This window comes from Typopeltis vanoorti, chromosome 3 (assembly GCF_054136105.1).
Source record: "Typopeltis vanoorti isolate ZY-2024b chromosome 3, IOZ_Tvanoo_1.0, whole genome shotgun sequence".
In the NCBI taxonomy this organism is placed as follows: domain Eukaryota; kingdom Metazoa; phylum Arthropoda; class Arachnida; order Uropygi; family Thelyphonidae; genus Typopeltis; species Typopeltis vanoorti.
Genome location: NC_143551.1, coordinates 138,810,695 through 138,826,030, shown reverse-complemented (window position 1 = coordinate 138,826,030; position 15,336 = coordinate 138,810,695). Strand labels below are relative to the sequence as shown.

General features: G+C 37.1%; 1 protein-coding gene across 2 annotated transcripts in view; it reads left to right on the top strand.

The window, feature by feature from the left end:
- The window catches only part of LOC150108600 (metaxin-1-like), a 132,144-nt gene that overhangs the window by 91,431 nt on the left and 25,377 nt on the right, over positions 1-15,336 (top strand). For both annotated transcript variants that reach the window (XM_090416047.1, XM_090416048.1), the window contains exon 7: positions 212-369. In XM_090416047.1, coding sequence (XP_090272173.1) covers positions 212-369 — 158 coding nt within the window. The remainder of the gene's footprint in view (positions 1-211; positions 370-15,336) is intronic.

Genomic DNA, 15,336 nt, shown 5'->3' with positions numbered 1-15,336 from the left:
TGTTCATTGAGTTATATGAATCATTTCAATAAATTGCATTGCTATTAGAATTCTATTTTACAAAAAAAAAAATTTAGAAGCATCACTTTCTTGTTGACTCTCAGTATACCTTTAAGGGCATTGTAATATCATTATCAATTTATATTCTCATTATTCATAAATTTTTTGCCTTTCATAATGCAACAAATGTATGAACCACTTCCTTGTTTAGGCCATGCTCTTTGGACGCAGTAGTATTCGGATATCTTGCTCCTCTTCTGAAAGCTCCATTTCCAAATGCAAATCTTCAGAGAGCTCTTAAAGAAAGTGATAACCTTAGTCGTTTTGTTGATAGAATATTACAGCACTATTTTCCTATGTCACCAGAAGGTATGTATTTTTAACAATGTTATAGTTTCTGTTTATACTTCCTCCTCCTTCCAAACACCTGCTGAAGATTTGTTTATGAAGGGGAAAAAAAACAGATAAGAAGGGAAAGCCTACAGCTGCTACAGTCTGAGACCAACTCAAACTTGGTGTTGGGGGGGGGGAGGTGAATAAGTGAACTGTATACTGACTAATCATCACTTTGGCTAACTGATATGTGTACCACAAAATTCACCACTTGTGTGTGTATATATTGTAGGATATCTGTATATGTTCAGATCTACCTCAAATTAAAAAAAAAAATTCAAAGTTATGCAGTATGTTGTAATATGTTATTATTTTATAAAGTTTCATTTAACCATGTATTTTTCTTTTTGTTTATATTACTGTCATGAGAAAGATTTTTTTTTTTTTCATTGATATCCTTCCTAATTATAAACAAAATTTATTTAGATAAGAAATTAGATTTGTTCATACAGTTCATCAATTTTGAAATTTTAGTGTTGTATGCTGTTACTTATGAGAGAGAGAGAGAGAGATGAAAATAACTGTTGTACTTATGGTATGGAAATATTAAAGTGAACTTATCCAAGTGTTTAAACCTTGTGAAATAAAGCAATGTTATGATTTCTGTTTCTTTTATGGCAAAATTAAAAATGAACTTTCTAGCACATGAAAAGAACTCTTGCCATTTTAAATACATCACTGAAACAAGTAATGGATATGCACAAGAATTGGACTGAGCAGTTGTACCATGTATTTACAAGCATGCACATATGTGAAAAGAATGGTAACAAATATTGTGTGTTATCAGCTGCTTGAGAGAGAGAGATGAAGAAAGCACAGGAAAAGAGAATTATGGTTGTTTCAAATAAGTTCATTCTGTGATTAAACATAAGAAAGGCTCATTTAAACCATGTTGCTTATGCAGTTAAGAGCAGTTTGTGGTATTTTTCTTCCTGTGTTCCTGGAAATAACAAGATTTTGTTCAAACAGGATAGAAACTGTTACATTTTGTAGATGAAAGTGATTATCAAAAAACTGATTTTGTTTTACTGTTCTTGTAGTGAGCTTGAGTGTCATTTGAGCCTGATCAGTTTAAATGCTCTTTTTTTTTTCTTCTAATATTAATGGAGAGAACTATATGTTTAATTGGGTCCAAATCTTAAGTATATATTAGCATTGCATTATTCTAATAATTTTATGTTGTATTATATTTGTTTTTGCTGATAACACACAATTATTATATATGTATGTGCATATATATATATAATAATCATTATTTTTCAGGAAATTATAATGTTAACTGGATATTAATTATAACAACTTACTAATTATATGAAGAGCCAAAGGCTTCAATTCGGCGACATGAACTTATTTAAGTTAAGGGATATTACATCCCATTTTGTTTCTTAGCCGAATAAGAAACTCGAAGAGTTTCATGCTGAATATAGAAACTATATAAAGTTCGATGATTCCAAGCGTAAACAAATACCTGGATAGTGCAGCACCTGACCCATTTGGTAGTACAAGCTGAGGCAGACCGGTTTCAACCTTATGAATAAGTAAAGCCATCTCTAAAAAAATTCAGACGATCCCTAGGCCACTCGATAGTGGGCAAAAGACCGTCCATCTCAGCATTGGCTCCACTCAGTGATGGCCTTCAACCCACCGCCACCGAGCAGAACCGCTCATATTTCAGAGAAAAGCATTCACCAATAAAGCCCCTCACCCGACCGTACCAGAAAACACTTTCCCGGGAGACTCAAATTGCTCTCTTAAGGCTAAACCTTAAGACAGCGAACTCATATTAGCAAAAGCCGAGCCTCAGATAAACTTCATTGGCTACAGCACTGCCAGACCAGTTTCTCATAATGTAAAACGCAGCTCTTAGGAGATGCATTGCTGTTTCACATTATGAGAGAAGGTCACTACCCAGACCGGTTTCAACCTTTTTTGAGGTCTCCTCAGTAGGCAGACCGGTTTCAACGTTTATTGAGGTCTCATCAGTGAGTAGGTAGACCTAGTTAATACCAAATTTGTAGCGAACAGAACTTACATCCCTTCTATGAGAATTGCCAAGAAGGTGTTCTAATAAATTACTAATTATATGAAGAACCAAAGGCTTCAATTCGGCGACATGAACTTATTTAAGTTAAGGGATATTCCATCCCATATTGTTTCTTAGCCGAATAAGAAACTCAAAGAGTTTCATGCCGAATATAGAAACTATATAAAGTTTGGCGATTCCAAGCGTAAGCAAATACCTGGATAGTGCAGCACCTGATCCATTTGGTAGTGCAAGCTGAGGCAACTCATAGCAAGGGTGGAGCAAGCTCCAATCACTATTCTTGATATTTACCCATAATATGAACTTAGCTCCTAGGAGCTGTATTACTGTTCTACATAATGAGAGAAGGTCACTACCCAGACCGGTTTCAACCTTTATTGAGCTCTCATCAGTGAGTAGGTAGACCTAGTTAATACCAAGTTTGTAGCGAACAGAACTTACATCCATCCCTTCTATGAGAATTGCCAAGAAGGTGTCCTAATAAATTACTAATTATATGAAGAGCCAAAGGCTTCAATTCGGCGACATGAACTTATTTAAGTTAAGGGATATTACATCCCATATTGTTTCTGAATAAGAAACTCAAAGAGTTTCATGCCGAATACAGAAATTATATAAAGTTCGGCGATTACAAGCGTAAGCAAATACCTGGATACTGCAGCAACTGACCCTTAAGGTAGTGCAAGCTGAGGCAACTCATGTCTAAGATGGAGCAAGCTTCGATCACTATTCTTGATATTTACCCATAATGTGAACTTAGCTCCTAGGAGCTGTATTACTGTTCTACATCATGAGAGAAGGTCACTACCCAGACCGATTTCAACCTTTATTGAGGTCTCATCATGAGTAGGTAGACTTAGACATAGAAGGGATGTAAGTTCTGTTCGCTACAACCTTGGTATTAACTAGACCCACCTACTCACTGATGAGACCTCAATAAAGGTTGAAACCGGTCTGGGTAGTGACCTTCTCTCATAGTGTGGAACAGTAATACAGCTCTTAGGAGCTAAGTTCACATTATGGGTAAATATCAAGAATAGTGATCGGAGCTTGCTTCACCCTTGCTATAAGTTGCCTCAGCTTGCACTACCAAATGGGTCAGATGCTGTACTATCCAGGTATTTGCTTACGCTTGGAATCGTCGAACTTTATATAGTTTCTATATTTGGCATGAAACTCTTTGAGTTTCTTATTCGGCTAAGAAACAATATGGGATATAATATCCCCTAACTTAAATAAATTATAATAACTTTAATTAATACTCCTGATATTTCTGCAATGTTATATTGCCATCATCAGGGATCATAGAACAATTATATGTGCACACAGCTACTAACAATGGGTAAATGAGGCAGAATAAAGGCAACCAAAGTTAAGCCCAGAGTCCTAAATGGTGCTCCCTAGTGAGCTAAATTGGGTGGTCTTGGTCAATGTGCTGAAGATATGAGGATGAGTGCTTCTCAAATTTGGGACAGTATCATGCACCCAAATTTGTTGAGATTTGGAAAGTTTCTCAGTGATGAGGCAGATTCCATGAATAGCTCTCATATTTGTATTTGCTGAAGTGCAATAGAGTGGCCTTATTGCAGTGTATCCTGTGGTGAGTGTCCAATGCATGGTCAGCAAATCCAAAGTAGCTGTAATGGTGGAACTGGATGTAGTCTATATATTCAGAAATTCTGTTATTGGCTGTCCTGCCTGTTTGGTCATAGTAGGAAAGTTGCAACTGCAAGGGACCTGGTAGATACCTGATAGTTCTAGAGAACGTGGCTGGTCTTTGGTAGAATGGATAATGGATGCCAATTTTTTATGTGGTTGTAAGGCTGTATTTCTTTAGGATTTTTGTTAATGTTTCAGATGTGTTCTGGATATAGGGAAAGTTATTTGATCTCTGCTCTAAAGGGGTGGGGGTTGTGGTTACAGGACTTCAATATTTTATAGAAGTTTTAGTCAAAGGCTAAGAAAATGTGTTGAGAATGTGGTCAAGTTCAGTAGTTAGGACACTGCTATGAGAACTGATTAATTTTGCCCTGTTGGTGAATGTATCTACCAGTATGTGTGGGTTTTCTGTAAACAGAGAGTGCCAGAGATCCATCAGGCTGGCATGTAATCAGAGTGTCTAGGAAGGAGAGACTGTTGTTAACTTCCTTTTCTAAAGTAAACTGGATCCTGTGATGTTGACTGTTTAGATGTGTCAAGGTTGAGAGTAATTGAGCCATGTGGCCAAATGGAGAACACATTATCTATGTAGCATAGCCAGACAGTGTTTATTTGGGGCAGAGTTTAAGGCTTTTTCTTCAAAGGTCTTCATGAAGAAGTTGGTGAGGAGTGAGGAAAACAGAGAATCCATGTTTGTCCCCTCTATCTGTTTGTGAAATTTTCCTTGTGAAACAAAATAGCCATAGTTTATAGTGAACTGAAATAGGTCTGAGATATTGGAAGGAAATATAGCTTGGATAAGGTCTAAAGCAGGGGTGGGGAACTCCTCACCTGTGGGCGAAATTTCGCCCGCGAGTCTATTTCAATTCACCCCTTTGCTGATGTACTCGTATGTACATCAGCACACTTCTTCTTTCACTGTGCCTTATCCCATGTTAAACGGGGTCGGCGCACCGATCTTTAACCTTCCTCTTCCAAGTTCTCCGGTACAGGGCATCCTTTGGACTCCATCCTTTTTTCCTAAGATCCTCTGTCACTTATCCCTCCACCTGAGCTTAGGCCTGCCTCTTTTCCTCCTTCCCTCCAACTCCATATACTCCACTCGTTTACCAACATACTCCTCACCCTTCCTCTCTACATGTCTGAACCACCTCAGCCTACGTTCTTGTATCTTCTTGCCAATTGGTCCCACCTTAACTGTCCCTCTGATGTAGTCATTCCTTATCCTGTCCTTCTTTATCACACCACTCATCCATCTCAACATCCGCATCTCCGCTACCTCCATTTTCCTCTCCTGTGCCTTTGTTATAGGCCACGTCTCCATGCCATGAAGCATCGCCGGTCTCACCACCCATCTTATACAGCTTTCTTTTCCTCTTACAACTCACTCTCTTGTCACACAGGACCCTGCTCATCTTCCTCCAGTTCATCCAGCCGCATGTTATTCGGTGCTGTATTTCCTCATCCAGGTCACCTCTCGACGACCGACCCAAGGTACTTGAATTTCTTCCCTGAAATTAGCCTTTCACCCTGAAGTCATATGATCATATCCTCGTCACTGCCCGTTGACATATATTCAGTCTTCTCCCAGTTAATTTTCATGCCTCTCTCTCCTCCAATACCTTTCTCCACTCTTCCAGGGGGGTATTTTCAAGCTTCTCTCGGGATATAGTGTGCTGATGCTTCATCAGCACACTACATACACTATATATAAGAGTTAAATTTTTCCAGTCACCTGTGGAAGTTTTTAAATTAGCAATTTTTGCCCTTGATACTAAAAAGGTTCCCCACCCCTGGTCTAAAGTGTCTTTTAGGGATATTAGTGAATAGAGAGGGAGACATCAAAACTGACCATTTGGTGAATTTTGATGTCTTTAAATTATGTCATTGTGTTAGAGTGTGAGGTTTTCTGTACTTGTTTTAAAGTAGACTGAGTTTTTTTATGTGTGAAGGAGTGTTGTCATGTAAATTAGCCAAATATTTAGCCAAGGCATCTCACAACATAGTTGGCTAATTTGCATGTGGATGAATCAGTGTCATCCAGAATGGGACATAATGGCATATTTTGTTTATGGATTTTTGGTAGTCTATATATTCAGGGAGGTCTAGAGTAAAATGGTTTTAGTTTATTGGTGAACTTCCACAGGCCAAGAGGTGACTTTTTAAAGGAGCCTGTGAAGTGTTCTTATCTGTGTATTGGTGGGATCATATTCTAAAGGAAAATAGGTAGAGCAATCCTGAAGTAAGGAGGCAAGCTTGCCTATGTAATCTTCTTGGTTTGAAACCACAGTGGCATCCCCTTATTTGCTTTGGTAATTACTATTATCAAAGCAGATAAGGGAAATGCCACTGTGGGACATTCTATTGTCATTTTTAATTTCTTGTAGAGCATATTCTTTCCTTAAGAGGTTGATTTTTGGTGGTTTGGCATGAGTGAGTACTCTGACTACATCCATTCTGATGTTGATGGCAATACTTGATCATTATTTCTTCTGCAGGAATTTTTTTATACGCTAGTGGGTAGTTATAAAACACTTTTCATATTCAAACTATATGCTTCATGATTCGTTTTACCAAAAGCTTGGCACCTGTGCCTTTTTTGTGATCTGATGTTGCTTGCTAGAGAATGCTAAATTTCTTTAGCTTAAGATTTCCTTACCCCACGTAATAACATTCATCTACTGAAATTTGCTGTCTCCAAACTCTGAAAACCTCTTGCACTTCTTCACCTTCCTCTCCATGAAGCTCGATCATCTTCAATCCAGCTAACCAAACAGAAGTCATTCAGATCCTAGGTGATCTGAATGCCCACAACTCCAACTGGTTCCCTTTCTCCAACACCACCTATCAAACTGGACATGGTACAGAATTTTTGCTATAAGCAATGATCTAATGCAAATTGTACACTTCTCTACTTGAATTTCCGATAATCTCCTCAACTTTTCCAATACCCTTGGATCTGCTACATAGATCCATATATAAACATGAACATTTATATAAAGAAAGTGCTAAAGCCTTACTTCATCAACTTAATCTTAATTGTAACGACTGTTTCACTATTCCAAAAGTTGGGAAATTGTTATCCTTAATTGTATTAAATAAATTTATAAGTCAGCAGATAGAATTGAAAGAAATACAGAAAGATCATTTGATGTAAAATCAGGGTTAAGACAAGGATGCACGTTATCTCCACTCGTATTCATCATCAATATGGATCACTTATGAAAGAAAGTTGCATTAAATCTAATATTAGCATTGGAGATATTGAACTTAGTTCTTTGCTTTATGTACTCCTAAACACATCCAATGCATGTCTCCAGGATTCACTGAATTGAACAACAGCTGTGACAAATGTGGAATGAAAATCAGCTTTAAAAGGACTAAAACTATGAAAATAGGCAGGAACATAGGAAGCTTCAGCAGCATTTGCAATAGAGATCCTATATAAAACAGGTAAAATATTTCAGCTATTTAGGCATAGTTTTTAGTGAAGATAGCAGGTTAAATGTGGAAATAGATAACAGAATAAGCAAAGCTGGTATGGTGGGGAGCCAGTTGAATAAATGTATATGGAATAAGAAAGAAATTAGTGAAAAACCTAAACTAGCAGTATACTAGACAGTGTTCCAACCAGGTTTCAGTTATGAATTTGAAAGTTGGGTTAGAAATAAAGCACTTGATGCGAGTTCTTAGAAAAATTAGGGGCCTGAACAGATGAAACAATGGCAGAATCATATTAAAAATTAAGACATTAGGAAAGAACTTAACATTGTTTTCACATTCAAGAATATGTGAACATGGCTAATCTAAGCTAATCTAATCTATTTAAGTGACCATAAATAGAGTGGGAGATGAAAGATTAGCAAAAACGGTGTTTGGTACCATGATGGCAGGAGGAAGACTAAGGTCTAGGCAGATTGATGCGGTCAGAAGTGCCTTATAATATTTGAGGGAAAATTGTTCTTAGGAGATTCATAATAATGTTAAATTAATCATGTAGTGCTGTCATAATAGTCTGAACATCTCTTTAGGAAATGGATGACAGTGTCATTCTAGGCAGCCTGCATGTCAGCTCTTTTTCACAAATGTCCTGGCATTAAGGAATTTTAAAATAGTAGATCTGTTCTCACTATGATATACATTTTTTCATTGCCACTTATACAGGGTGTTCGGGATAAATTTGACATATTTATAATTAATTATATTTTTCCGTAAGTTACATGTATTAACACACACTTCTCTTCATTTAAAAGTTTGGACCCTTCTTCATTCATATACAAGATGTCAGAAAGGATGGATAGCTGGAACCCACCTGAATCATGGAAGAGAATAACTTGTATCATGATGATTCGTGCCCGCCATCAAAATAAGGATATTACGACTGCTGCCCAATGCTCCCTGAATACAGTAAAAACAATCAGGCATGAACTAGAGACTTGCAATGGTGACTACGAGGATGTAGCAAGAAGAAAGATCCCTAGCAGACGATCTGATTGCGTTCGTACAGCAGAATTCCTCGCAAATCTGCAGGAACAGGTGTTGAAGAACCCTGGCATTGGAATTCGGGCTTTGTTCGTGGAGTTGCTAACTGTAGTCAAGCCCTGGATAACAAGGGTAGCCAATGGTAGGCCGTATGTATGGCAGCAGGATTCGGCCCCTTGCCACACCTCTGGGAAAAGTCAAAAATGGTTGTCTGAAAATTTCTACGACTTCACCAGTCCAAATGTTTGGCCTCCAAACTCCCCAGACCTTAACCCCATGGATTATTTTGTATGGGGCGCAGTTGAAAAAGACACCAATCGCACTTCCAGTAATACAAAAGCCCAGTTAATGGATAAAATTAAAACAGTTTTTGCGGCCCTTCCCAGGGAGACTGTAGCATCAGCTTGTTCGAGGTTCCGAAGCAGAATTGAAGCTGTGATCGATGCTAATGGTGGTTATTTTGAGTAAATCTTGTTGATAGTATTGTAATTAACTCTGCCTGTAATGTTTTTTTGTCAATTCATTAAATTTAATAGATACAAAGAAGATTTTCTTTTTCCTTACGAAACTGTCAAATTTATCCCGAACACCCTGTATGAATCAGCATTTAACCACGTTACTGTGGTTAAATGCTGATTCATTCTGGCCATGACATATATATACGTCCACATTACCATGGATGCAAAGTGCATATTAAAATTGTAATACCATTGATATTACATTGAAATTTATAATGGATACGAAGCTTTTGAGGATGCGTATTTGATCTTTAATGGCCTGTAAAGTGGTTAAATAACAAAATCACTTCCTCCCCTTGTTTATGATTTTTTTCATTGTATGTGTGTGTGTGAGAGAGAGAGAAGTCACTATGGATTTTTGTTATCTGTTTCAGCAAACTTATGTGAGTAGCAGGAGCTGAATGAAGTCTCTTTAAATCCAAAACTAACAGGTTGAGTACAATTTTCATAATACAGAAACAAGTTACATTATCTGTCCAACTAATAATATAATTTAATTCATAACAGAGTTGGTAAAAATATATATATACATTGGTGTCCAAAACTTAAGGATAAAGACTATTTCTGAAGATTACAACTGCAAATTCAGACAAGAATCAGCTTGTGGCAATTTTATAACTGAGGATTTTGAGTAGAAAGCAGGTACACATTCAAATTTTCGAATTCTGGTCACGTGGTAGCCCTCAATAGGATAAAAGACAAAAGGCTGCACTAAGCGAATTGTATTTAAAGGAAGCTCTTTTCATGAAGGAATAAAGTTGCAAACTTGGATATATTGTCTCCAAGACATCATGATTTCATGTGGGGAGGAATTATTGAAAAGCTTGAAGAAGGGTGCAGAATTACTGATATTGCCAGAGAGTTTGGAATTTCACATAGCATTGTAGTCAGGCTCTGGGCAGCATTTTAAACCAATGGAATGTATTCCAGATGTTTACTAAGAGGTCGTCCTCATTCTACCATGGACCACAAAGACAGATTTTTGGTTATAACAGCAAAACATAATCTACATATTACAGCAGGTCAGCTTGCAAGTTGGCTCTGTTCAAGAAAAGGTATGCAAATATCTGCAAAAAGTAGGCCTATACACCCGAAGGCCTGTAGTCTGCATCCCTTTATCCACAACCCATATATATATAGAGCACGTTTTCAATTGTGTTGTATCCATAAAAATTGGACACAACACCAATGGCCTATGTACTCTATACAGATGAGAGTCGGTTTTATTCTTGATTCTAGACAACACTTGATTTGGTATGAAAGTGGACTGCTTACCATCATGAGAATGTTCTTGAAAGGATAGATACAGTGGTGCTGGGGTTGTTATATGGTGAGGCATTATGCTTAATGGATGCACCATTCTACAAGTGCTGGTAAAAAGGACTATGACTTGTGAATGATATTATAACAAAGTTCTTCAATGTAATGCTTGATTGTTCTGTGGTGTTGTAGAAGTATATTCATGAGAGTGAAGATTCTTCTAGTGATTGAGAATGATAAACAAATCGAGTTACCAGCACACTTCTCAGATCTCAACGCAATAGAACATTTGGGGCACAATAGGGAGCTGCATTTCTGCTCAAAATCCCCCCCCCCCCCTTCACCCTCCAGAAAACAAACAGGGTATTATTCTTGCTCTGGAGGAGTTGGCTAGTTTGCCTCAAGAACCACTGAATCACTTGTTGCTAAGCATGGTAAGACATTGTGAGGTGCGACATTGTAGTTTGGGGGTGGATGTATTCTATACTGAAATGTCTCTCTGCATAGTTTTTTTGTAAGCACTAAACATAATTCATTAACTGCATCCATAGGAAATTTGTAATGCCAAAAACATATTGCAGTTTAATTTGTATGAAATTTTTAACAAAATTTTTATGTAATATAATTTATTAGTGTGCTGACTATAAATTTATGCCCACATTTGGCTGTAGCCATGAAAATGTTTTCATATACAGGTAAAAATATAATTCATCTCTAGCTTTTGAACACTAGTGTATATGTATGCATATACAGAACTTGACAAATACACTACCCATAGTAAGTGGATTTTGTTAGCTGGTGAGTAGCTGTAGACTGGACAAACAGATTGTCTTATTTAAGAAATAAAAAATAAAAAAATTCTCCAACTACATTACATAACTGTTAATCATATTGTGGAACTTCTATTGACTTTTTTGGGACATATCATAAAAAAAAAAGGGGGGGGGGAGTGTTCCAGGCAAGTAAATTGTTTTGTATGGCGAGTCAGCTTTTGCATAATTTCTCGAGCCCAGCATATACATACATACATATATATATATATATACAGTGCTTGACAAATTATGCAAAAGCTGACCAGCCAATCAGGCCTTCAGATTCAAATCCTGCTGTGGGCATAGATGTTCGTGATTGACTTTAGGTGGGAGATGAATTTCATTGCCAGGTGTCAGACTACTGCCTTGTTGGAGACCTCAAGTGGCTTGAAAAAGTTCCATGTTTGGTCTCCAGAGTAGGGTTTCTGGACTAAAAAATAAGTAAAAAAAAAAAATACATATAGAATTAATAAAAATGGGCAGAAAAAATTCTTAGTCTGCTCAAGGTATAATTGTACTATAGGTTTACAAATAAACTTTTTGTGGGTGAGAGCAACACAAAAAAAAAAATACACACACAATTCCTAGATATCGATAAGTGACATTCTAACTTGTGTTCTTTATAAAAAGTGACAAATACAGACAGATATGCCTGTTAGTTCAAATGCTAACATCAATCGATCATTCAAATTCCTCATTGTTACAGTGCCAAGATAGAAACACAGATACATGATTACAAGTACTGTTTGCAATAAATCTATCCACAACCATGCTATTTTTGGCTGTTTAAAAAAGATATAATACACACTTGTCATTTTTTAACCTATTAATCAAATAGGAACATTATGCTAAGTCATAATAAAAACATCAAAGAGGTTTATGAATTAATATGCTATTGTAGTGAGCACTTAATACCAGTCAATTTAAACATCTGTTCAATATTATTATTATTATTACTTGACATCTCCAGGGAGTCCAGAGACTCATCGAGAGAGGGCACCTACTCTACAACTCTCCACCTCCATCAACTACAGCGAACATCATCATCTACACCAACAGCATCTACTGCCCACCACCACCAATTTTCACAGATAATTACAAACATTCATGCCCATCGCAAGATTCGAACCTGCAGCCTTTTGGCTGGAGAGCAGGTATGCTGACCACTCGGCCAACCAGCCAGCATATACTGAAGGAATATTATCAAATGTAGTATGCCAGCATATCCATGGAGAAAGACCATGTGATTAACCAGCCATGACATGAGTCATTTCTCTCTGATATAAGTCAGTGATCAGAATTGTTAAAATAATAAAAATGTGAAGCTGTTGATTCTGTGTATTATCAGGTGTAATAACTCAACATACTCGGGGAAAAATTAAATTCATTGCACAACGTGTTTCATAATGAAGTGACTTACTGATGAATGCATCTCATGAAAGCAAGCAAGCAACTTTTATTATTTTCATTATTTTATTGTATAATCAATTTTTTTGCCATTTGTCATAAAAAAATTTGTTAATGGAAGAAACAACACCTTCTATCTGCAATATACAATTTATGTTTTTATTATAAATGAGCATCGGGATATTGAAATATTTAAACATTGTATCATTCCATAAAAGAAATATGAGCATTTTATTGTACTGGACTTTTTTGTCATTGAAACTGAACTTTGTTGAAGATTACTTTCATGAAACAGTGATATTAGTACTATCTAATCCTGTGGCCTCCTCTTTAAGAGGGTTGCAGCTGACGAACAGTCTCTATCTCTTGCTTCTATAAGATTCTTGCCCGTCCAATCTTTGATGTTGTCTTTCCATTGCAGTTGGGGTCTTCCTCTCTTTCCCTCCACCATCCCCTGCAATACTATTCTGGGAAGCTCTCCAAAAGAACCCCTCATCATATGTCCTGCAAATGTTATTTTTCTTCTTTGGATACTAGCCATATAGTCTCTTTTCATTTTGAATCTTTTGATATTAGTACTATGTTATAATAATATCACTGGAATGGAAGATGAGTATCCAGTTTAGGTTGTGAAGATTTAAGTTCCATCCAAAGAAAGATGATCTCACTGTTTGGTATGTGGATTACTTCAGAAAATCAAGGTTTAGAGGTGATCAAATCAGAATGGGCAGTCTTGAAATTTTGATTCTGAGTATATCAGAGTTGTTCAAGGTTTGGGATTCTCTGATGTTGGATGCCTAAGTGGCACTTGCATATTAACACAAGTGCAACAACCTTGTAATAGAAGAATCATACAACTATTTCAGATAATTGGTGTAGATAGTAATTTTTGAGGCTGCCGCTTAACATCATGATGACAGTTCTGGTTTAACCACCTTACCAGCCATTAAAGATCAAATATACATCCTCAAAAGCTTGGTATCCATCATAAATTTCAATGTAATATCAATGGTATTGCAATTTTAATATGCACTTTGCATCCATGAAAATGTGGACGTATATATACAGGGTGTTCGGGATAAATTTGACATATTTATAATTAATTATATTTTTCCGTAAGTTACATGTATTAACACACACTTCTCTTCATTTAAAAGTTTGGACCCTTCTTCATTCATATACAAGATGTCAGAAAGGATGGATAGCTGGAACCCACTTGAATCATGGAAGAGAATAACTTGTATCATGATGATTCGTGCCCGCCATCAAAATAAGGATATTACGACTGCTGCCCAATGCTCCCTGAATACAGTAAAAACAATCAGGCATGAACTAGAGACTTGCAATGGTGACTACGAGGATGTAGCAAGAAGAAAGATCCCTAGCAGACGATCTGATTGCGTTCGTACAGCAGAATTCCTCGCAAATCTGCAGGAACAGGTGTTGAAGAACCCTGGCATTGGAATTCGGGCTTTGTTCGTGGAGTTGCTAACTGTAGTCAAGCCCTGGATAACAAGGGTAGCCAATGGTAGGCCGTATGTATGGCAGCAGGATTCGGCCCCTTGCCACACCTCTGGGAAAAGTCAAAAATGGTTGTCTGAAAATTTCTACGACTTCACCAGTCCAAATGTTTGGCCTCCAAACTCCCCAGACCTTAACCCCATGGATTATTTTGTATGGGGCGCAGTTGAAAAAGACACCAATCGCACTTCCAGTAATACAAAAGCCCAGTTAATGGATAAAATTAAAACAGTTTTTGCGGCCCTTCCCAGGGAGACTGTAGCATCAGCTTGTTCGAGGTTCCGAAGCAGAATTGAAGCTGTGATCGATGCTAATGGTGGTTATTTTGAGTAAATCTTGTTGATAGTATTGTAATTAACTCTGCCTGTAATGTTTTTTTGTCAATTCATTAAATTTAATAGATACAAAAAAGATTTTCTTTTTCCTTACGAAACTGTCAAATTTATCCCGAACACCCTGTACATCCTGGCCGGTAGCATGGTTAAATACCTGTCAGTGATTGTTCACATCATTTATTTTTAAGACCACTATTGTTGATAAAGTGCATCTAAAATTCTTTTGTATTTTTATGTTAAAGATACCAAGTCATTTTATAAACTTGGTTTTGATCCTTTTTCCCAAGTAAGCAAACAGACAAGTAAGTCAAGTTTGCGCCTGAAATAGTTCAGAAGTTGAGGCAACTCCTGGTAAAGGTCGAGTATGCTCTGATCACTTTCCCTTAGTATCTCCCTTAATGCAAAGCACATCCCCTTGCGAGATGTATGATGCTATGCATTAAAGGAAAGGGCCGCTATCCAGCCCGGTTTCCCTGTTTAAGTGCAGGGATACCTCTCCAAAAACTTGTTTAGGTAAAATTTATAAGCTCTGCATTACTTCAACCTTGGTATCTCTGGGTCTAGCTCCCACTGATGAGACCTCAGTAAAGGTCAAAACCGGTCTGGATAGTGGCCCTTTTCTTTAATGCATAGCATCATACATCTCCACAAGGGGATGTGCTTTGCATTAAGGGAGATACTAAGGGAAAATGATCAGAGCTTATTCCACCTTTACCAAGTTTTAAACCAAGAAAGTTTTAAAGTGAATAAAAGTTGAGCAGCTCTCAGATGTGACCTGTAGACTAAAATACACAAAGATTATTGAAGAAAATATGAAAGAGTTTGAGAACAGGAACCGAACTTTAGAGATTCATTGGCAAGCCTTGAAGAAAACCTTGATTGATTCAGCCAGAGAGGCATGTGGT